The sequence below is a fragment of the Notolepis coatsorum genome, assembly GCF_963971535.1.
Source record: "Notolepis coatsorum genome assembly, chromosome: 3".
Classification (NCBI taxonomy): domain Eukaryota; kingdom Metazoa; phylum Chordata; class Actinopteri; order Aulopiformes; family Paralepididae; genus Notolepis; species Notolepis coatsorum.
The window spans coordinates 168,512,774-168,537,407 of NC_140167.1; the positions used below are offsets into that span (position 1 = coordinate 168,512,774).

General features: G+C 45.3%; 1 protein-coding gene across 1 annotated transcript in view; it reads left to right on the forward strand.

Moving 5' to 3' along the window:
* scn1laa (sodium channel, voltage-gated, type I-like, alpha) overlaps positions 1-24,634 on the forward strand; it is a gene marked incomplete at both ends in the record, with an annotated part of 146,580 nt that overhangs the window by 100,087 nt on the left and 21,859 nt on the right. Inside the window, 2 exons of the mRNA XM_084311428.1 lie at positions 11,447-11,569; positions 24,309-24,581. Coding sequence (XP_084167554.1) covers positions 11,447-11,569; positions 24,309-24,581 — 396 coding nt within the window. The remainder of the gene's footprint in view (positions 1-11,446; positions 11,570-24,308; positions 24,582-24,634) is intronic.

Consider the following 24,634-nt stretch of genomic DNA (forward strand, 5'->3'; position numbering starts at 1 on the left):
ATCTGGCCCTTCACAACAGCCACCCCCTGATTGGTCCCAGACCTAATCAGTTAAACAGAGACAGATTAATCGCGTTGTCTATTTACACATAAGGGTTTGCTGTAGGGGTCAGTCAACTTCACAAAGTCATAGGGTTATAGGGTCATGGTCATCATCGATTGTGTCTGGGAGTCGGGGCAGTTCTATGAGCCTCGCCACGGGACGGGTGTAAGTGCGACCCTGGACAAGCACTTCAGCTGCTCGGACCTTGCCGTCGGCACCGGTGATCACTTTGCTTACGCGGCCGGCCGGCCACATAGCTCTGGGCAGTGATTGATCAATAATCATGACGACTGTTCCTTCTGTCAAATTGTCTCTCTCCTTTACCCACTTCTGGCGGGTCTGTAGAGACGGTAGGTAGTGCAGTAGGAATGTCCTTTGTTGTGCACTCTCTATGGTGGGGTCTGCGGAGATAACAGTGCTCAATCCACAGAACACAGACTTCTTATTTTCCACCTCCTCTGGACTTGCTTCCCTCGGGATAGGCATGGGCCACTGTCCTTCCGGGAGTCTTAGGAATGCGGGGCCGTCACTGTAAGCATTGTGACGGGTGAGGTCATCCAGGGGCATCCCCCGGGTGATGACGTCAGCTGGGTTCTGTTTTGTATCAACGTAGCGCCACTCTGTTTCCCCGGTTAACTCTTCGGTTAAGTCTTGAATCTCGGTGACTCTGACTCCCACGAAGACTTTGTACTTGCATGAGTCCGATTTGATCCAGGCGAGTACTGTCGTGGAATCTGACCACAGGATTGTTCTAGACACCGGTATGGTGAGCTCACGTTGGATGAGCGTGGCTAGGTGCGCTCCGGCTAGGGCTGCGCAGAGCTCTAGACGTGGGATAGATTGTTGCTTGCGTGGGGCTATTCTCGAGCGGGCGAGGACAAATGCTGTGTAGATCTCTCCCCCCCTTTCTTGGGCCCGCAAGTAGGCTACTGATCCGTATGCGACCTCTGAGGCGTCACTGAAGACGTGTAAGTCCATTTTACATGTCTCTGGCCTCACCGTGGGTGGGAAGTAGCTTCGGCGCATATTAACGCCTGGGAGTGAGTGGAGCTCCATCTCCCACTCTCTCCAGGTGGATGCAAGGTGTGCGGGAATGGGGTCGTCCCAGCCCTGGTCCTTGTCCCACAATGCTCGTACAATCATTTTTGCCCTGGTGGTGTACGGTAGAATACATCCTAGCGGGTCATATTGTCGGGCGAGTGTTGTGTACACACTCCGTCTGGTGGTCGGCGCCGCCGCCGGCCTTCCCTGCTCCGTAGTCAGGGGCTTGTGTCTGTAGTGAAGCGAATCTGTTTTGAATCGCCACACCAATCCTAGGGTCATCTCCTGGGCTTCTCCCGGGATTGTAGCCATCCAGGTCTCGCTGCTGGCTGCCTTGTCCTCGGAGGAGAGGCTGCGCAGTACTTGCGGATCGCTGCTGGCCCACTGCCTGAGATTAAAGCCGCCTTTGATCAATGAGGCGCGGAGTTTAATCAGGAGAGCCTCGGCTTCTTCCTGGGTTGAAAGGCTTTGTAGACAGTTGTCTACGTAGAAGCTGTTCTTTACGCTGTGTCGGACCTCTTCGTCCGCTGCTGGGTCCTCTGCTACATGTTTCTGTAGTGCAAATGTAGCACAGCAGGGGCTGCACGTCGTTCCGAAGGGGAGGACTTCCCATTGGTAGATGGCTGGGTGCTCATCTCCTGGCTTCTCTCTCCATAGGAACCGTAACAGGGGCTTGTCCTCCTCTACTAATCTCACCTGCAGGAACATTCCTTTAATGTCCCCGCTGATGGCCACCTTTTCCTGGCGGAAGCGGAGTAGAACACCGAGTAGGGAGGGGCCGAGTGTGGGACCAGGCAGTAACTCTTTATTCAGATTTTGGGATCCGATCTGGTAGCTGCAGTTAAATACTATGCGGTCTTTACCGTTGTGATGGACCTTGTGGTGAGGCACGTACCACGATTCAGTGGTCTGGTCAGCCTCTTTAATGTCCATCTTTGTGACGTGTCCCGCTGTGATGAGCTTCTCAATCTCAGCGCGGTATACACTCTCTTGGGCGGGGTTCTTGGCTAAGCGCCGCTCCGTGTTCAGCAGGTACCGTTCTGTGGCGTCTGTCTTGGCGTGGAAAGTAGGAATTCCTTCTCGCCGCAGGAGTGCCGTGGCGTATCTCAACACGCCGTTGACCGGGACTCTCTTGGTCCCTGTCTCGAGGAGGTGAATGGCGTAAATGTCATCTTTAGAGCGAATGTCTTTCTTTCCGTTCTTAAAGGGCATTTGTTCCAAGGTCCATAACCGCTCTACGTGTTGCAGGAGTGCGGTTTCTCCCTCTGTGACTCGGGAGTGGAGACATCTAGTGGCTGTACTTCGGTTGAGAGATTTGGCGAGCGGGCCTTGGAGAGTCCATCCCAAACGGGTCTCGACTGCTGCAGGACAGCCTCGGGGTCCGGTATGAACCCGGTCTATCGGGACAATGAGGTCTGCATGGTCGGAGCCTATCAACAGGGTCGGCATAGCATTGTCTATGAGCGGGATCGGTAACTTGCGCAGATGTGCATATTTCTCCATCAGCTTGGCGACGGGGTATGTGTACCGCGACAGTCCTATTTCTTGGCTGGTGAAAGCGTCTGTAATCTGGTACCGTCGCTCAGGCTGGCCGCTTGCTGCGATAGAGAATGAGACATTCTCGCCCTTTATCGTCTTCAAATCTCGTCTTATTGTCCGAATTGTCATTTGGGTTTCGCTTCCCCGCAGCCCTAGCTGGGCCGCAGCGGAGGCGAGCAGAAGGGTCTTCTCTGACCCGTCATCGAGGACGGCGTAAGTGTCCAGGACTTTATTCTGGTAGCTTAGTGTCACACGCACTACTTTTAGGAGTACTCAGGCTCCACTGCTGCTGGCGGGATCGATGTACATGACGCTCGCTTTGCTGCTGGATGGTGCGGGTGAAGGGCGCCGTCTGTTACTGTCGTGAAGTATGTCCAGATGGGCTCCATCGCACTTGGTGCACCTTTTCTTTAAGCGGCATTCGGCTGCCATGTGTGAGCGCGCACAGCGAAAACAGCGCTTGTTGGACTTTATCCATTGACTTGCTTCCTCCGCGTTCAGCTTGGGGAAGGAGTCACATTGCGCTAGCCAGTGTTCTTTCTCACAGTAGGGGCACACTATCTTCCACTTCTCCGTTCTGGAGGGGGTACTGTGGCTCCTGCTGCTCGGTACTGACTCCGATTGGTGCATCACAGTCACCGATCTTCTTCCATCATTTAGTCGTCTGGTTCCTTCTCTGGAGCCAGGGGTACTCCGTCCGAATGTATCTAGCCGTAGGCTGCTGACTTCTCTCGCCAGGAAGTCTGCTAGGTCGAGGAGGTTCGGTTCGGGGCCATTCGGGTCTCGGTGGTCTCTCTGTCGCCTAAAACGCTCCTGTCGAGCGGGCGGCAGCTTCTCCAAGATCCTTTCCACATTTGAGTTGGCGTAAAGTTCATCAATCAATCAATTTATTTAATGACCACACAGCCAGGCTGGTGGAATTTAGTTTCAGTGCAGGTTTCATAGCAGTTCCAACATAAAAACATAAAACCACAAAAACATAGAACATATAACATCACTTACAGCGTACATAAAAGAAAACACAATTACATAGATACAGTTCAGAGTTTGTGAGTTTGTCCATGTCCATGTCAGCAGAGGTAAGGGGGGTTGCGGGGGGTACTGCAGGGGGGGGGGGGTGCTACAGGGAGTTCAGTGTCCGTATGGCAGTGGGGAAGAAGCTGTTTTTGAACCGGGTTGTTTTGGTGGTCAGGGATCTGTAGCGCCTCCCGGAGGGCAGCAGCTGGAAGATGTGGTGTGCTGGGTGAGTGGGGTCGGAGATGATTTTCCTGGCTCTCCTGATTGTAATTTGGCGGTGGAGTGATTCGAGGGAAGGGAGGGGGGTGCAGATTATTTTTGAGGATTTATTGATGATTCTTTGTAGTTTGTTTTTTGAGTGAGTGTCCAGATTGCTGTACCAAACAGTTATGGAGAAGGTGAGGATGCTTTGTATAATGGCCTGGTAGAAACGGAGCAAGAGATGTTTATTGACTCTGTATTTCTTAAGCTGGCGGAGGAAGAAGAGTCTTTGATTTGCTTTTTTGTGTATATGGTCTGTGTTGGTTTTCCATTTGAGATTATTGCTTATGTGAGTGCCGAGAAATTTGAAGGAATCTGTGGTGATTATGGGTTTGCCGGAGATGGATATGGGGGTTTTGGGGTTTGGCTGGCGTCTGAAATCTATGATGAGTTCTTGGGTTTTTGATGAGTTGAGAAGGAGGTTATTGTCTGTGCACCAGGTGAGTGTGTGGTTGATTTGTGTACGGTATTCTGTTTCGTTATTGTCTGTGATGAGGCCTATAAGGGTTGTGTCGTCTGCATATTTATATATTTTTACGGAGTTGTGGAGGGATATGAGCAGGTTGGTGTATAGGGAGAAAAGCCAGGGTGAAAGGACGCATGCCTCCCCTTCTCTCTCTGCGCTCCCAACATCCCTACCAGGGACTGCACTCTGATGGACAGGTCGTCCAGTGCTCGATTGTCTATTGCTGGGGGTAAGCGGTCGATGTGTCGGATCTCCTGGATCACGTAATCCCATATGCGCCCCATACCTCTGGTCCAATGCTACCAGCGCTGCTGTGTATGGGGTGGTGGAAGTCGCGTAGGCGAGCGCTATATTATGTGCGCGGGGTACCTTTAAGTGCTTCAGTAGGATGGCGTATTTGTGGCGTTCATCCAATACATCCACCAACATGGTCTCCAGACACATGCGGAGTTCTGTATACTGGGCCCGGTTCTCTTGGGTGAAGTCGGGCACCATAGGCGTGCCAATGTATGACGCTGACTGTGGATACATCGGCGAGCGTTGGGGGAGAGGCCTCCTAGGCGAGTCTCCTCCCGCTCCTTGGTATGGGCTGGTACCGGCAGTGTACCATGGCCCGCTTGTCCAGGTGCTGTTCCTCGGTGCGGGTCGTGCGTCGTGCTCACCCGGGTATAGAGTCGGGGGTCTGTAGCGCAGCTCCGCGGGAGTATAGCCTGGGCTGTACCGGACCTCCTGGTCCGGTAGAGTACTGTGCTGTCGTCGGGCGTGGTTCTCCTCCTCTTCCTCTTCGTCTTCAGTTAGGTCATCCAGTGCTTGTAGTCTCTGGTTTAGCCTCTCCACAGGATATGCTGCTCCTTCCCGGTTGCTAGGTCTCGCGTGGACCGGTGGGGGGAGGTGGTCTGTGGGGGGTATAGACCTCGTCTGTTGGTCAAGTTCAGGGTTGTTTACTCGGCTAGGGGATGCCGCCCTGGAGGTGTGTCTAGACGAGTTCCTGGAGCCTCTGGCGGAGGGAGAGGGTGTTGTCCGTCTGATCAGCTGTTCTATTAGTTGCGCTTGCTGTCTGTCGCGCTCTGCGTCCCGTAGAGCACCAGCAGCTGCTCGCTGGCTGTCTGCTCGGTCTCGGGCCACATTCTCTTCCCTCTGAATGCGTCTTATTTCTAGACGTATATGCTCTTCTTCGCTCCGCTGCTGGATCTGCAGTCGGTCGCGTTCAGCAGCGGCGTTCAGGCTGATGAGGAAGGCCTGCTGTAGGGTCCTCTCTGCCTCGCTGGGAGAAGGCGGTTGTATAGGGGAGCCTTCCCTCGGGGTACTCCTTGCGGAGCCTTGGAGCTCTATCTCCACGGTGCTCTCCCCGTCTTCTTCCGTGCCGAGTTCTGTCTCGGTAGCGTTGTATTCCTCCCGGGACTCATCGGGGACTACTTCTTCAGTACTGGCGGGGTGTGAAGTCATGTCTGGTTCCCACTGGTCCCCACCGTGAACTTGGTCAGTTACATTAGAACCCGTAGGGGCCTCTATGGTCGGGGTAGTCTGGGCGTTGGGGTTAGACATACTTTTACTTTCTAGTTTTACCGCGTTTACTGTTAGTAGAAGACTAGGTTGTTGACTGACAGCGTAAGCCTCTAAGTACTGAGGGAGCCGTCGTTCGCGCTGCGGGCGTTGGTTAGGAGGATCGTTTCGTGGAGTGTTCATCATAGGCCATTTCAATATTAATAACACTATATTAATATTACACTAATTACCCTCCGGCTCGAAGGACCAATTTGTAACTGAGGGGTACAATTCCCTGACTGTATTACTAGATATGATACTTACTACCACTACCTTTGTACTTAATATTCGGCCACCCAGTACTTGGCATAAATATATTATGATGAACACTGTCACGTAGATGAAACGGATCCAACACAAATGTACGAATTAGAAATAGGTCTTTATTTCTACACAGCGATGGTGTGTAGAGCAAGCACTAAATCAATCACATTTATGAATGGGAATTAGTATGCACTTTTATGGCAAGAGTATTCGTCGGTATATCAATAGAGAATGTCCAATCTCTGAAGGCGCAGGTGGTACATATACGACCTGGAATAGTTAAGGAATAACAGCAATGGTACTTTAATGATTATAGGCTGGATACACTAGGGGGGGTTAATCCGGTCGCTTGTAAGCCGACAGGAGTAGGAAGGGGGGGGGGGTAGAATCCGGCTGCCTCATCCGGCCAAGGGTATCCCAGGTGAACCCACTGTAGTGCCGTTCAATGCACCGGCGATCCTTGGACCACAGATGAAAGCAGGTGGGCTCTTTGTGGGCCGGCGTCCTCCGGTCCACGGAGGAGAGACGTGAAGCGACCTCATCTTGCAGAGCGTCTCCTCACCTTGCGTCCTCTCCAGGGGGGGGGGTTCCAACACACGGCAGTGTCGGGGGTCTTTATCCATGGAATAATCAACGTATACAAAGCATAATCCGTGCCGGGGAAGGCGGGCTGTCGTCGGTAGAATAATCCGGTATACAGGTCCACTCGCTCGTCGGCTCTGGGGCTCCTCGGGTGCAGCTTCACGTGGGGTCAACCACCCTGGATAAGCAGCCAGTTCTCTGCCCGAAACGATGGGGTACTGACTACGGTAGTATTCTCACCGCACGAAGCACTATATATTAACAGACTATTATTAGCTTAATAGACTACGTCCAACTCGACGATATAGTGCCAAATATGACTATTCAAATATTAATATACACGATGTCTCAATACCGATGGTAAGCCGAACTTGGCCTTACTCCCACACGTGGCGTCGCGGGGAGGCTTTACGTCTGTGACTCTATTGGAGGGTAAGAAACTGGACTGAAAAGGAAGTCCTACTTTAGTAGCGCAGTATATATACGCACTATGAACAAATAGTCCCATTAGTGGTGCGGTAGCCAGATTCCTACGCGGAACTAGGACTCGTTCGTACATGTTGAGCGGTACGTTTGAACTGGGTCTGAGGGGTATGGCAGCCTGGCACCAAGGTCTAGACCAATAGTAGAATGGAGACTATTATGGGATGTTCAGTAGGCTAGAATGGATATTCAATGCATATTGTACAAGGAATATACAAGGGATATCAAGGAATATTAGAGAATATACAAATACAATTAAATATATATATATAAATAAATATATATATTCGGTTTAATCTGGCCCTTCACAACAACTACTATACTACTATTACTACTAATAATACTACTACTACTACTACTACTACTACTACTACTACTACTACTACTACTACTACTACTACTACAATATTACTACTACTACTACTACTACCACTATTACTACTACCACTACTACTACCACTACTACTACTACTACTACTACTACTACTACTACTACTACTACTACTACTACTACTATACTACTACTACTACTACTACTACTACTACTACTACTACTACTACTATTACTAATAATACTACTACTACTACTACTACTACTACTACTACTACTACTACTACTACTACTACTACTACTACTACTACTATTACTGCTACTACTGCTACTACTACTACTACTACTATACTACTATTACTACTACTACTACTACTACTACTACTACTACTACTACTACTACTACTACTACTACTACTACTACTACTACTACTACTACTATTATTATTATTACTACTACTACTACTATTACTAATACGAATATGAATACTACTACTACTACTACTAATAATAATAATAATACTAACAAACTATTTATGTTGCACTTTTGTAATGACAGAATATACAAAGTACAACCGGAACATATATATATATATACTAGGGCTGACCCCTATTAATCGATTAGTCGACTAATCGGTCGAAAGGAGCCGTAGTCGACTGGCCAACCTCTTAGTCGAATATAATAAAAAAAAAAAAAAAAAAAAAAATATAAGAGGCCTAGAAGCGTGGCTAACGCTAATGGCACGCATACCAGAGGCTAACTGCCTATGAAAACAGGCACAATGAACACACTAGACTAGACAAATATCAAGATGTATCCATCAGTGGACCAATTGCATGCTTTTGCAGAGGACAAGAAGCCTTCAGTCGACTCCTTCAGACATTAAGCACCCCCCACAGCCCAAATGGAATGATAAAAAAGTAAAAAATAAATAAATAAATAAAAGTTTAAAAATATTATATATATATATATATATATATATATATATATATATATATATATATATATATATATATATATATATATATATTTTTTTTTAAGTCGACCAATAGTCGACTAACGGCAAATTTTGGCCAATCCTAGTCGACCGTCCAAATCCTTAGTCGGGGACAGCCCTAATATAATACTAAGGGTGTAACGGTATGTGTATCCGTCCCGCAAATTTACAGTACACCTGTCACGGTGCGGTACGCGCAGCCATATGACGAATACACCCCACAGCGCAAACACATGAGTCCCACATGCAGGCACTCGCGAGGTTCCGTGCGAGAACAGCGCGCGGCACACCGAGTCCCTGACTTCAGTTCAGAGCGGGCGAAAGTACACGGAGAAAGGCACATTTACATTGGAACAGCTGCAGGGTCATTATTTTTTTTATTATTTTTTAAACAAACATATAAACAAACATGACAACACACGATAAGATATACAAGCATTAATTAACAGTGCATATCCAATGAAATCACCATTTAGTTAAATGTCTTATACAGGATATACCCCTAATACGTGCTATCTAGTACCCTACATACATATGCTCTAGCTCGTACCCCCCCCCCCCCCCCTCCCGGACCCCCCATTGGATAATCCATCCATTAAAACTTGTTCCTACCAGACACTACCTTTATATGCTAGCTTTTATTCTCTCCAACACTTCTAACCACATTGTCATTTTGGATTCATTGAGACCCAAAATTCTTGCTGTAGATATTAGATATTTCTTGATAAATCACATAGAGATATTTAAGAATCCAGACCTTCGGGCAAATTTTTTCCGGTTGAAACCATCGTGATGCTATCAGCTTTTTAGCCACTGTGATACCAGATAAAACCAATCTCTTTAGCTGTGGGTGTACTGCACACTCAAAGACATCATTCAGCAGTAATACAGAGGGGTGTACAGGTATATTCAGAGTTAAGAGATTTGATAATTGTTGGGTCACTTCTTTCCAGAATATCTTAACTGGTGGGCAGTCCCAATACATGTGCATAAATGTCCCCTCGTCCCCATTTGTATATAAGGAGCATTTGGGGTCTTGTTTAAGACCCATTTTGTTCAGTCTTATAGGAGTTAAGTATGTCCTGTGAATATTGTTAAGATTGATTTGTTGATGGTTCGGGTTCCTTGATGCAAGTCGAACATTTGCCCAGGCTTCTTGCCAGTCAAAATCTATCTCCAGGTCTGGTATATCCCTCCTCCAGACTGAGTCTAGATGGAGGGTTTCATATGAGGATGTTAGTAATTGATGATAAAAATCTGAAACAAAACCTCTCGATGTCTCTCTTTCGTAGAAGAATTTGTGGTATCTGTAGTGTACAATTGGTATCCTTAATGGAACACTGTGAGCCTTCAAACATGCCAATAACTGTGCGTAAAAATAATATGTGGACTTGGTGAGATAAAAAAAATTGCGTATTTCATCATAACTACAAAAACCCAGTTTGTTGAAGACATCTCCTAATGAGTGTATGCCTTGCTTTTCCCATCTAGGGAATCTTATAGGTTGTTTTCCAATCAAGAGTGCATTGTTATTGAATAAGGGAGTATGATTATGCCATTTATGTGGGATAGAATATTTCTTTTGTGTTTTCTCGCCATATCCGGATCGCATGAGTAATTATGGGGCCAAATTTCCGTTCGCATTGCTTAATTGATAATTTGGTGTATACTATGTCCTTCAGCCTATGTGGAGCTACTATATTTTCTTCAAAATCTCTCCAGGATACTGATGCTTGGGGATCAAACCATGTTGTCAGTGGTCTTAAAGTGTACGCCTTAAAATAGTGGTAGAAATCTGGAAATGCCATACCACCGTCTGCTCTGTTCCTATGTGCGGTGGATCTTTTTATACGTGGTGGTTTGTTATTCCAAATAAATTTGTATGTGGAGGAGTGTAATTCTTTCCAGTAACCCTCTGGAGGGGGTAACGGTAGCATTGAGCTGAAGAAGTTGATTCCAGGTCATTACAATTTTACAGTTTTCTTTTGTTTTCTTGTTCGCCCAATAACGTTAACCAAATGAAACCAATGGAAGGAAACACACACACGTCGCTGACACACACACGCGCGCCAACAAACACATCAACATTCTCCCCCGCCGGACTCACAGGCACAATCAAATAAAAAAAATAAACATACTTTTCCGGACAGATCATCTGAGCGCCACTGGGTTTAAATCCAAATAATCCTCTGCCATTGTTGTATTATGTCATCTGTTCTCTAGTATTCAGTCTCATCGTGGAGTTAAATTCTCTCTAGAAGTGAAACTGAAACTTAGCAAGGATAAGTTGTTAAAGGGGCTGTAGGCAAGTGGATGCCTGAACACAGAATGACACCAGTATCACTGACTACCACAGCAAGCCTATAGAAAATTATTCTATTTAATAATAATAATTATAATAATTATCATAAATATAATATATAAATTAAAAGAATATTAAAATATTCTGTGTACAGTTACACCCCTAATACTGTATGTGTATATGTTTATAGGTTATAGATACTGTGGGTCAATGTACGCTAGATGTGTTGCAACATCACACGGCCGTATCGCGGCTGGAAGGCACAGCGCTGCCTCGTCATGGTCGGCTTTTACATGTTATCTCTGCAAGTCAGAGTAAACCTCACTGTGATGAAGTGTCCCCTGGGAGCTGTGCCTACCACGTCTCCTGCCACCTCCTCCCCTGATGACTGTGTGTGTGTGTGTGTGTGTGTGTGTGTGTGTGTGTGTGTGTGTGTGTGTGTGTGTGTGTGTGTGTGTGTGTGTGTGTGTGTGTGTGTGTGTGTGTGTGTGTGTGTGTGTGTGTGTGTGTGTGTGTGTGTGTGTGTGTGTGTGTGTGTGTGTGTGTGTGCGTGCGTGTGTGTGTGCATGCTCCAGGTCTCGCTGGTCAGCCTAACAGCCAACGCCATGGGGTACGCTGAGCTCGGTGCTATCAAGTCCTTGAGGACACTGCGCGCTCTGAGGCCGCTGAGAGCCCTGTCACGGTTCGAGGGCATGAGGGTACGAGTCACCAGAACCCCCACTGTCACCATCACCACCGTAAAAACAGTGCACATCATTGCAATTTGATCGGTGTTACTATCTGGCCACCAGCGCACGCACGCACGCACGCACGCACGCACGCACGCACGCACGCACGCACACACAGACACACACACACACACACACACACACACACACACACACACACACACACACACACACACACACACACACACACACACACACACACACACTATCTCTCTCTCTCTCTCTCTCTCTCTCTCTCTCTCACACACACTCTCACACACTCACTCACACACACACACTCTCTCACACACACACACACACACACACACACACACACACACACACACACACACACACTGTCTCTCTCACACACACACACACTCTCTCACACACACACACACACACACACACACACACACACACACACACACACACACACACACACACACACACACACACACACACACACACACACACACACACACACACACACACACACACACACACACACACACACACACATCCTGCTGCACAGAGCACCAGCACTCGACAGTATAAGATGAAGGGTGTTGGCACGTAACCAAATGATTAAGTGATTCAGTGATTCAGTGATTCAGTGATTCAGTGCATGTAAATAACACATTCCTCTTGAGGATAATAATAGTATTCAAATACGAATAGAGTCAAATGACTTGCTCACTCAGAGGGCCCAGTTAATAAGATTTATTAACCAGATCAATCAAATCATTACAACAATAGAGAATATGGCTGGAGATCTTACCCAAACAGACCAGCTCCGTCAGTCAGGTAAAAAGATCCCGCTCCCCAGTTGGGGGAGCAGTTAAGTACCAGGTGAACAATGGGGGGGGGGTCCTTGGGTCCTTTTCTTATATATAATGTGACTGGGACAAGTATAGAAATCATTGGCTTGTTGGTTCTCAGATACATGACTGGAATAGGACTTAATAAAACATATGACCATCAGATCAATGAATGAAGGTAACCATAGAATGAGTTATAAAATAGTAAATATGAGATAAAATAGTAAACATGAGATAAAATAGTAAACATGAGATAAAATAGTAAAATTATAAACTTGTTGTGACCTATTTTGGTCATAGGATCATTGAATGACACAATTTAAAGGAATGAAAAGAAATATAAAATGAATTGTAAAATAGTAAACAAATGAGATACACAATTTAAAGGAATGAAAAGAAATATAAAATGAATTATAAAATAGTAATGAATGACACAATTTAAAGAAATGAAAAGAAATATTAAATGAATTAACAATTGAGATAATTTGGTGAAATATAAAATAAACAATTAAAAGAATGAAAGTAAATATAAAATTAGTTATTATTTAAATGTCAGTATTTATACAGTGTGGGTTAAGATCTATGTGTATTTTCAGGGTTGTGAATATCGTCCCTTTTAATTTTAACATGATGGCAACACCTTTTTCTTTTAGTATATACACTGTCACCTGGCTATGACCATCAGGTCAATGGTAAAATATCAAATCATTTAAAGGTTGGAAAAGAAATATAAAACATGAATGGAATAGGACTTAATACAAATATGACCATCAGCTCAGTGAATGACACAATTTAAAGGAATGAAAAGAAATATAAAATGAATTGTAAAATAGTAAACAAATGAGATAAAAATAGTAATGAATGACACAATTTAAAGGAATGAGAAGAAATATAAAATGAATTAACAAATGAGATAATTTGGTGAAATATAAAATAAACAATTAAAGGAATGAAAGTAAATATAAAATGAATTGTAAAATAGTAAACAAATGAGATGGAATGGTGAAATATAAAATCATTTAGTATATACACTATCAAATGGGCGGTTTTCCAAATTTTGACTTGGTTTAGAGGTTCTGCATTGTGGATTCTAGTGCGTATCTGTGGAAGTATGGTGCAAGGGGGTTGGTGGGTTCGTTTTGCATTTCTTCTCTCATGGTCATGGCGATCATCATGGTTATCGGGGGGGTTTGGCTTGTGCAGAGTAATTTTGTGATGTATCCAATTCCGAATTTTATAGCATGCACACACACTACTAGGGTAACAAATATTATTACTGCATACATAATGTACCGAACTACCACTGCTCCTGATTGATTGATTGATTGATTGAAAACTTTATTAACAGATTGCAGAATGGGTACAGTACAGTACAGCTCAATACATACAATTGTTAAGGGGATGCAGACCAGAGAAAGACTTTCGTCTTGTTTACATCAGGGTCCCCCATTTTCAATTCATCGTAACATATATGACATACATGACATACAGATAGACAGTACTGCTACATCCTATTGTACCAAGTTTCTCAGTCATCCAATCAGACATGGTATACGTTGGGGGGATGTGTGCGGCTTTGGAGATGTTGTGCAGGTGTTCAATGATGCTTGGTATAGTCATGTTGTCGTTTGCAGGTATGTAGACACAGCATTCTTGACAGATTAGTTTACATGTTCCTCCAGTACTAGATAGCAAGAAGTCCAGAGCTGCTCTGTTCTGCAATGTCATCAATCTAACTGATGCCAGTTCATTGCTGAGTGACAGTCCTTCAGCATCTGTGTTGGCTAAGTCTTCTATCAGTGTGGATAGGTCGGCGATTTGATCTAGGGCGGACATCACACCATAGGAGGGGATTAGTGCTCTGAAAAAATCGCATGTATTGCAGGCACGGTCATGTGTGTGGAAGTAATTTGCGTGGCGTGTCTTTCTAGTCAGTGGGTGTTGTGGTAGGGTCGATGTCACTCTCATGGCTGGTAATAAATATCCTAATGCACATGTGCCTTTCCATCCGGGTGGAAGAGACGGGTAAGCTTTTGCGCCACAGATCCAGTAGGTTCCAGGCGGGGCTGGTGTTGTTGTTCGTTGTGTGCTTTGGGGGGTGGTGAGGGGCTCTTTGGTCATAGGCCTCAGTGGCGTCTTTACAGGGTAGATGTTGTCCCAGGGTGGTGTTAATCTTTGTTGGCGGATGGGGTAGATATTGTCTCGGGTCCGGGGGGATATCGTTCTTCGTTTTCGGGTCACCTGGGGCACTTCACAATGTTCCAACACCCCGACATTCTTTCCCCAACCCTTTTGAGACACACAATCTGTAAACTTCACTGGGGTAATAGAAACTGGTATTCCATTAGTATCATGACTTTGTCGAGTCCTCATGTTTGATTTTGTGCAGCCTTCAGCTGTCCCTGTGGACTTGTTTAGAGAGGCTTTGTGGCAGTCTGTTAGCGGGAGGCCCATTAAAGGAAGTCCATCTTCGGTAGAATGGGGTATTAAGCCGCATACATAGCAATTTGATTGGTTAGCAAAATGTGCGACTGCTTGGCTTAGCTTTAAATATAGGTTGTTGCGGTGACTGTATCTTTTGGTGCGTTCAACTGCTTTCCCTTTACCGCCCTTAAACCCCTTGGTCCATGATTGAGGTTCGTCCAGTGTCGCCCACACAATGCATCCCGCTATGCCGCATGCGATGATTAAGCAGTTCCAGTTGGTGGTCATTTTCCCTATTGTTACTGGTTTCATGGTAGATTTGCCCTTTTGCAGTGGGATGCGTGGATCCAGGATGCTTTTCCGTCGCACTTTACTGCCGTGTCCGTTACTAGCAACACCTGAAATGGACCAGACTATCTGGGGTTTAGTTTACTTTTTCTTTTGAACACCATTATATACACATAGTCACCTGGGTTCAATCCATGACATGGTGTTGTTGGTGGTTGTGGTTGTGCCTGCCTCACTAAGGGGTGGAGTCTCTTCATTTGGGCACACAAAGCTTTGTAATAGTTAATGGCAATTTCGTCTGCTAGCAATAACTGGACTTGTGATAGCGGGGGAAGCATTGTGGTCGGGGCCGACATTGGACATCCAAATAATATCTCGTGAGGCGACAATCCTGTTCCTCTGTTTGGCATTGATCTCATTTGCATTAATACTAAGGGGAGGGTGTCGGGCCATTTAAGGCCTGTCTCTGTGCATGTCTTAGCTAGACGGTTCTTGATGGTTGAGTTTTGTCTTTCTACCGCGCCTGCACTTTCAGGGTGGTAGGGTGTGTGCAGGTGTATTTTCATGCCTAATGCGGTAGATAAGTTGTTTATCAGTTGTGCCGTAAAGTGAGTACCTCTGTCTGAATTTATGGAGTGTGGACACCCAAATCTTGGGATTATTTCTCTGACTAATACCTTAGCTACTGCTTGAGCGTCGTTGCGTCTGCATGGGAAGACTTCGACCCATTTAGAGAACATATCTACTAAGACTAGCGCATACTGGTATCCCATGCTTTTTTCTAATTGGATGAAATCCATTTGGATGTTAACAAATGGTCCCCATGGTGGTGGGTGGGCACCACGTTTAGTCTTTATAGCTTTACCTATATTGTGTTGATTGCATACAACACATCTTGAGCAGTATTGGTGAGCTAAACTGGTGATGCCTGGCGCGTGCCACTGTGAAGTGATACTGCCCACCATTGCGAACTTTGACACGTGGCTAAGTCCATGTGCTAATCTTACTAACAGGGGAAGGAGTTGTTTTGGAGCTACAACTCTTCCGTCAGCATGTTTCCAAATGCCGTCTGGCATTTTGGAACAGCCTGCTGACCTCCATACTGGCCACTCAGATGTCGCCTCTGCCTGTAATGAAACGACATCATCAAAAGTGGGAGTATTATCATTGGCGATTGTGATAGCCATTTGTTTTACCAACAGGGAAGGGACGGTCGCTGCCCTTTTGGCACAGTGATCCGCTCTGGCGTTTCCCTTTGCAACCAGAGAAGGAGAAGAAGAATGTGCAACACATTTTACAACAGCCAATAGCTTAGGAAGTAAACACGCCTCTAGTAGGTTAGTGACTAATACAGCATGTTTTATGGGAATGCCTGATGTCTTAATGAACCCTCTGTGTTTCCATATTAATCCCACATTGTGCACTACATTGAATGCATAACTTTAGTCTGTGAAAATTGTAGCAGACTTACCCCTGGCCAACACGCACGCTCTCGTCAAAGCGAAGATCTCAGCTGCCTGTGCTGAACAATTATTAGGTAGTTTTGCACTTTCAATCATCACATGGTCATCAACAACAGTGTATCCAGCATTCAAATCACATCCATTAGTGTGTCTTGACGCGCTTCCGTCAACATAATATACTAGATCACTGTTAACTAGTGGTGTTTGTTGTAAGTCGGCTCTGGGTGAGGTGACAGCTGAGATTGTATCTATACAGTTATGTGACATTTCGTTATCCTCATATAGGGGAACAAAATTCGCTGGGTTTATTGGCGGTGCACGTTTTATGGTCAAGCTTGGGTTTGCCAATAGGATAGCTGTGTATGTAGTGTGTCTGGATGCTGATAAGTGTTGTGTAGCTGCGTTTTGTAAAATAATACACACAGAATGTGGGACGTAGACTGTTACTGGATATTCTAGAGTAATGTTGGTGCTTCTCGATACGCAGAACGCGGCTGCAGCAACTGATCGTAGACACGGAGCATACCCCAAGGCTACACTATCAAGTCTTTGTGAATAGTAGGCTATTGGTCTCATCTTGTCGCAATGTCTCTGGGCTAGGATCCCTGTCGCATAGCCTTCTCTTTCTGCGGCAAAAAGTGAGAATTCCATACTGTAGTCTGGCATGCCCAGGCCGGGCGCTGTGGTTAAAGCTTCTTTCATTGCTTGGAACGCAAGTTGTAGTGTCGGAGTCCATGTGATTTGTTTGGGTTGGTCAGTTAACGTTAGTGCACGAAGAGGCTGGTCTAGCGCGGCGTAGTTGAACAGGTGTTGGCGACAAAAATTAGCTGCTCCCAAAAATGATAGCATTTCTGTCTTTGATTTTGGATTGGGGCAGTTTTGCAGAGCTTGTATTCGGGTGTGGGATATTACCCGTTTCGAACCGTCGAGTGTGTGTCCCAGGTATTTTACTCTGGTTTTGCAAAACTGTAGTTTTGGCAATGATGCTTTGTGTCCTTTGTGTGCAAGGGCGGTCAGTAGTATGACAGAGTCTGTGTGGCATGTTGCTTCACTTGGGGATGACAACAATAGGTCATCTATGAACATTAACAGTGTACTTCCGCCGGGGAACTGTATATCTTTTAGGTCGTGGTGCAAAGCTTGACTATACAATGTTCCTGATTCTGTGTATCCTTATGGTGCTCTTGTCCACGTCAGTTGTTTACCATTAAACTCGAAAGCGAAAAGATATTGTGAGTCGGCATGGATTGGGAAACTAAAATATGCACTGGATAAATCCACGACGGTGTAATGTGTTGTTGTTGCGGGGATTAATGCCATTACTGTAGATGAATCAGAAACCAATGGGGTGATGGGGATCACACATTGATTTATGGCTCTCAAGTCTTGTATAAATCGCCAATCTCGTTTATTAGCCTTTATAATGGGGCAAATTGGTGTGTTGCAAGGGCTTTCGCAGTGTTTTAAAATACCTTGTGATAGCAGTGATAATATTACTGGTGTTATTCCCTCGATGGCTTCCTGTTTCAACGGATACTGCTTTAGTTTGGGAGGGGTACAATCTGGTTTCAGTGTGACTTTGTGGGGGACTGCAGATGTCATTAGCCCGACCTAAGTGGAGTGCGACGCCCACAGTTTATGAGGTACCTTAGACAATGAAGTTTCACGAAGGAAAACAGCGTGTGGGGGCTCTGGTATGCATATCAATGGCCCTTCAATCATGAATGGGGGTATGGCTATTATGTATCCATCTTTCAATCTAGTTAAATTCCACCCATTTTTCATCTTAACAGGGTGGGAGGTAGCCGTTCTTTTGTGTGTCTGTAGTCTTATCATCATGGGGGACAAGTCTTGTTCCCCTTCAGCCGTGTTGAATGCTATTGGTATGTGGGGGATATAATCAGAGTCATGAATTGCCACTCTTTGAACTTCTGACAAGATTACCGTGGCTGTAATGCCTTCATGGGAGATGTATATTTCTGAGAATGCTGGAAACGTTGTGGTCTTACCAATGGATGATTTTACCTTTTCTATATATTCTTTTGGGACGTCTGTATCCCATTTGGACGCTGTTACATGGTGTTCGGCCAGGAACTTCATCTGTAAACACCTCACGTTCACTCCTGTGTCGGCTTCTGTTATTTCTTTCAATGCTGTGGAAACAAACTCAATGATCATTAATCAATTCCCATCTGTATTCTATCACATTTCCTATTCGTTGTGACATCATCTGTTGCATTTCAATTCTTTCTCCCTTCTCTGGTAGCTGTAAAAAGACTCCATTCTGTGAGCAGTAAATGTTAGCGTTCATTTTACAAAGCAAATCTCGTCCACAAAGGTTAACTGCTGCTTTAGATGTTAATAACAAAGAGTGTTCAGTTGAAAAAGAATCGCTAGTTGATTCTATTTTAACTGGTATAGACAAAGGGATTGTCTGTGGGATACCGCTTATCCCGACTGTTAATACAGACTGTTCAGACAATGGTAATGCCATTGTACTCTCAGCGATTGATGATTGTGTTGCCCCTGTGTCTATCATGAAAGTAACTTCTTTGTTATTTATCATTAAGTTAATTTTGGGTTCCTCTTCGGGATTTGCTGTTAATGTTTGCATAACATTCTCCAGACAGATCTTTTTTTCCTGTTGGCACCTCTATGCGATATTCGTTGCCCCATCTCCTTTGAACGGATCCGTCATTGTGTAATCTGCGTATGGTGGGGCGCTAGGATGGGGGTTGTGGGGCCTGCGTGAGTCTTTTTGCATATAGTCCCTTTGTTTCCATTCTTCCTATTCTCCTTTTGACAATAGAACGCCACATGGCCCTTCTGCTGGCAAATATAACATGTTACATGGGGGCACGCCTGTACTCGGTGTCCTGGTTGATTGCAGTTGTAACATGTTTGTGGCCCGTTCCTCTGTGGAGGCCCGTTTCGCGTGCCCCCACCCCCACCCCTTTGGTTATTTCCCTGTGGGTAGTAATTTCTAGCTGGGTAACAGTGTATTGCTTCCTCTTCTACCACCTCTGGTCGAGATACAAAGACTCCGATGTCTTTGATGACACGTTTCTTTTCGTGATGCTGTCGCTCTATATTGATGGCTGCGTTCTTAACGTTTGCAATAGGAGAGCTCTCCCAATCTAACTGGACGGCTTTCAAATGTTTTCCAACGTGTGGTAGGAGGCCGTTAACGAAATAGGATACCTGGATTGCGAGTCCCTCGTCTGCCGTTAATCCGCTGTTCGCGGCCCAAGCCGATTTGAATTTACTGTAAAACGCATCGACTGTTTCAGACTCGTTTTGAATGCAAGCTGTGATATTTGACATGCATGCATTTCGCCTTGCCAAATCTTGTACCGCAGCTGCTATCGCAGTAATACACTGTTCCCTAGTGTTGTTTTCACTCCAGGCATCACTGCTTGGAATAGCCATTTGCGTTGAGACGCTGTGATATTTATTTCCTAGACACCCCAACATTAGCTGTTTTATGTCTCTAGGGGTCGGGCTATAGCAATGGCATATTAAATCCAATTGTTCGATAAAACCCATGGGGTCTCTGTCGGGTTTGGGAAATTGTTCAACGAGTCCTTTTAATTCTGTCGGTGACCATGGTCGGTAAACTGTAGCGTTTACATTTTCGCCTAGTGGGACAATCCTCATAGGATATGTGCTGGTCGGTTTCTCGGATCTAGTGACCATTTGTGATGGTTCCGGTGGCGTTTTAACCTTTTCTATTCTGTTCGCTGGTGGTGACAGCGTTTGCACTGCTGGTGAACTGTCCTGTGTTGTAGCAGGTCTACTGTTCCTTGATGGTCCTGCGTCTACAATTTCTCCCTCGTCTGGGTTCCTATCTAAAACCACACGTGCGTGTCTGTTAAACGTTACTCTTGTGGACACGTCATCGTCTGAATCGTCCTCTACCATGCACGCGGTCAGGCTTGGATATAGGCCTTTAACATTTTTGATATTGGGCCTTTTGTTACTTTCTCTGTCTTTTCCGTTGTCAAGCGTTTCGGTTTGAGACTGAGTTATAATAATTATTTCCGCCTCTTCTTTTAAACGTGTCAGATTTCTCAAATCAATTTCACATTGCCACAAAACCAATGCATGTTCGATACGACTTTGTTTTCTCACGGTAAACGACCTGGCACGTTCACGGAAACTTTCGCGTACGCCCCTAAGTTTCCCGTTATGAAAACAACCTAGGACTGGCCAGTTGTTTTTTGTCCATTTTGACCATAATCCCAAATATTTTACAGCTATAGGTCCATACTTTGTTAGCATGAAGTCGCACGGAGAGTTGCTGGTAACGTCATTTTTGCTCAGTGAACGCCCCATGATACCAGCTATATGCTCCGCGCTGCCCTCTACGTAACGTCCCTGATATGATCACCCGTGTTGCCAAACTGGTATGACTGGTAAACAGTGAGGAGGAGAGAGAGAGAGAGAGATATAGACAAACAGATATAGACAAACAGAACAAATGTCCTGTTTTTAGTTATAACTAAATAATTGCATATAAGGTGGAGACCAGACACTCAATCTTATATACTTGGTATCTTAATTATAACTTATTAACTGTAGCAATCTATATTGTTCTAGAGAACCAACTGGGCATTCATTCAAGTCAAAGTTAATTTGTCAGGGCTGATTCTAAGATATATGTATTTCAGTTGTATACTGCTATAACTCATTTAGATGTTGAATCATTATACATATTATCCCAATTACTTTATGTATTGTTGTCATGTAATTTATAGTGCCGTTATCATTACTTATCGTGAAACCGGAAGTGGAACCAAAACTACAATTCTCAACCGGAAGTCACTTTCCTAGCATGTCGCGAGAGTTGCACCCCAATGTTATTCCCTGTATAACGTTAACTCGTCTCCCAATGCTCGGCGCGATATCAGCCGGTTCTTAACTCAATAAAGCACCTCGGCGGGTTCTAATACTGTGCACATACAAACGAGACTTAAACAGACAAACAAACGAAAATACATAAAAGATAACGTGTATATATACCTGGTCTGTATCGGATCGCTGTTCGTTTAATCGACCAGCATCATGCTGCGATAAGGCTTTTATACCCTGGGTATACACTATACATCGTCATTAAAAGGCATAACGACCGAACCTGAACTTCGAAATTTAACAGCGCTATATTAGATTTGAATATACCGTTTAATCACACTCACAGCCCCTTCAACCCGCGACTAATGTCCTGTTTAATGTAGTATATATACTACCGGGACGTCCCGTGGTCAGCTTCCCGCTATCTGTAGTGATCAATTGGTTCACCTAATCCGAATACATCGTTTTCAGGAATGGAAGAGGTCGTAGGCTTAGTTTGCGGTTGAAACTATGAATATTATAACGTACTCTGGTAAATCTAATTATGATTTTATCAGCTCTCGGTCCTACTTCCCGCCTATTGCAGAAGAATCATAAAACAGTTTCTAACAGAGTAGCGTTTTCCACAGATATCACGTCTAATAAGCCTACGTTTCTTGCCGTGTTGCCTATATTTTAGTCTGCATCAGCTAGACTTGGGTTAGCAATCCAACAACCTATATGGTGTGCCTTAACTTTCGGTCGGCACCAGCTCGACCAGGAATAGCACTACTACCTAGCAAATCCTATCAGAACCTCCTGATAAGGACCGGAGTACACGCGTGTTTCCCCCGTAACGATTCTCAATACAGCCCAGATATTCAATGCATGCTATTCTATTGTCCAGCCATAGTCTCGAATATTAAAACACACTGTAAATGCTCACCTTGTGTAGAGAGAAGTGGGGATCACACCAATGTGTTCCAGATACCGGCCGGCCTAAACTATTCCTTTTCTCTCTACACCTGAGAACAGATCAGTCTGCACAAAACTCGAAGTTCGCGACGCCAAATTGTAGGATAATAATAGTATTCAAATACGAATAGAGTCAAATGACTTGCTCACTCAGAGGGCCCAGTTAATAAGATTTATTAACCAGATCAATCAAATCATTACAACAATAGAGAATATGGCTGTAGATCTTACCCAAACAGACCAGCTCCGTCAGTCAGGTAAAAAGATCCCGCTCCCCAGTTGGGGGAGCAGTTAAGTACCAGGTGAACAATGGGGGGGGGGGGGGGGGGGGGGAGGGAGGGGGCGTAGTTTATACATAGGCTAAGAGGTATTGGCAATATATTCCACACTCTCCTTTCCTTATCCTCCGTTATCAGGGTTATCCTGTGTATCCAGGGTTATGTATTTATATATTTACTTGGGAACTCTTCAGTATTGTATACTTCATCTCAACATAGAGACATGCCAGCGTAAGCTCTCACTCTCCAGCTCACTCTCCAGCTCACTCTCCACTCCAGCGTGTGTCAGGTGGCGGCATTTCCGCAGCGCTGTTTTAACAGAAACACAAAGACATATATATATCCACACACTATATAAATAGATGTCGCCCCGGTTGCCATCACACAGTACAATCGCGGTTTAAACACGGGCTGATGACTTACGTAATCGGTGGGGGGAGGGGTCTGTCGGCTGCTGGAAATCTATGTCTCTGGTTATTGATCAGCCGCTTGCATGTTGGTCTAGATTCCAACGTCACTGCGATGGGTCTCCTCTCCTCACGTGGTGCCAACTGTACCCCCCGCCCCCCCCCCCCCCCCCAGCTGCATGACTGTTTCCTCACTGGCCTCGCCGGCTCAGTGTCCGCGGCCTCTGACGTCATCCTGCTGTGGAGTGCCTTTAACATCAATCTATTCTCTCTTCATTTGTGTGTTCATTTGTGTTTTTTCATTTTACAGTAAACACACTTTTCTGACTCCTTCCTGCCGCTACAAGGTTTCTTTCTCCTGTTTACTTTTGCACCACTACAGGGTGATTGTAACTACAGTGTGATCGTAACTACAGTGTAATTGTAACTACAGTGTGATTGTAACTACAGTGTGGTTGTAAGTACAGTGTTGTTGTAACTACAGTGGGATTGTAACTACAGTGTGGTTGTAACTACAGTGTGGTTGTAACTACAGTGTGATTGTAACTACAGTGGGATTGTAACGTATGAAGCAGTAAAAACCACACAGCACCACACATCCTCCCATAAGTGTCCTCACTCCGTTCCTGGTTCCTTTCCCTGACGCTCACCCTCGCTGTAGTTAGACGTAAACCAGCTGTGATGTCAGCGTTACTTGTGTGTTGAGCAGCTCATACTGATGTGTACGCTGGCATCTGTAGATACTATAGATACTATATCTATATCTGTACATATCCCTTACCTACTCGTACTACACTGCTGGCCAGTATGACTTACTACCATATTGTCTTTATACCTATATCACTGTATACAAATACTACAACTCTGTACATACATCTGATTAGCACTATTACTCAGTAATACTCATTTATATTATCTTGTACCCAGTTTAATCACCTGTACATTGTATATTACTATTGCACTTTACTGTTACATTTGCACTCTGGTTGGAGGCCAAACTTCTTTATGTTGTACTGTACTTGTGCTGCATGATGACAATAAACTTGATTGACAACCATTTTCACCTGCAAGCTATTTGTTTATTTCTCAACGTGCTGCTTCCAGACCGCATGGAGAGCTAAAGCTTGTGTACGTTCCACGGTCCTGACGCACGTCAGACCACAACATGATATACTGCGCTAAACGGAACGATCTCGAGACACCGTTATCTCCATGCTAACAGTGTTTCGTGCGCCGCTGTGCAGGTGGTGGTCAATGCTCTGCTGGGAGCCATCCCCTCCATCTTCAACGTGCTGCTGGTGTGCCTCATCTTCTGGCTCATCTTCAGCATCATGGGCGTGAACCTGTTCGCCGGGAAGTTCTACCACTGCATCAACGCCACCACGGAGGAGCGCTTCCTGCCGTCCGAGGTGGCCAACAAGAACGCCTGTCTGACCCTGGGCAATGAGGCCCGGTGGAAGAACGTCAAGATCAACTTCGACAACGTAGGAGCGGGTTACCTGGCGCTGCTGCAAGTGGTGAGCAAGGTCTCCTTTTAGCCAGAAGGTCCTTCAGGTGGACATTCTCACAA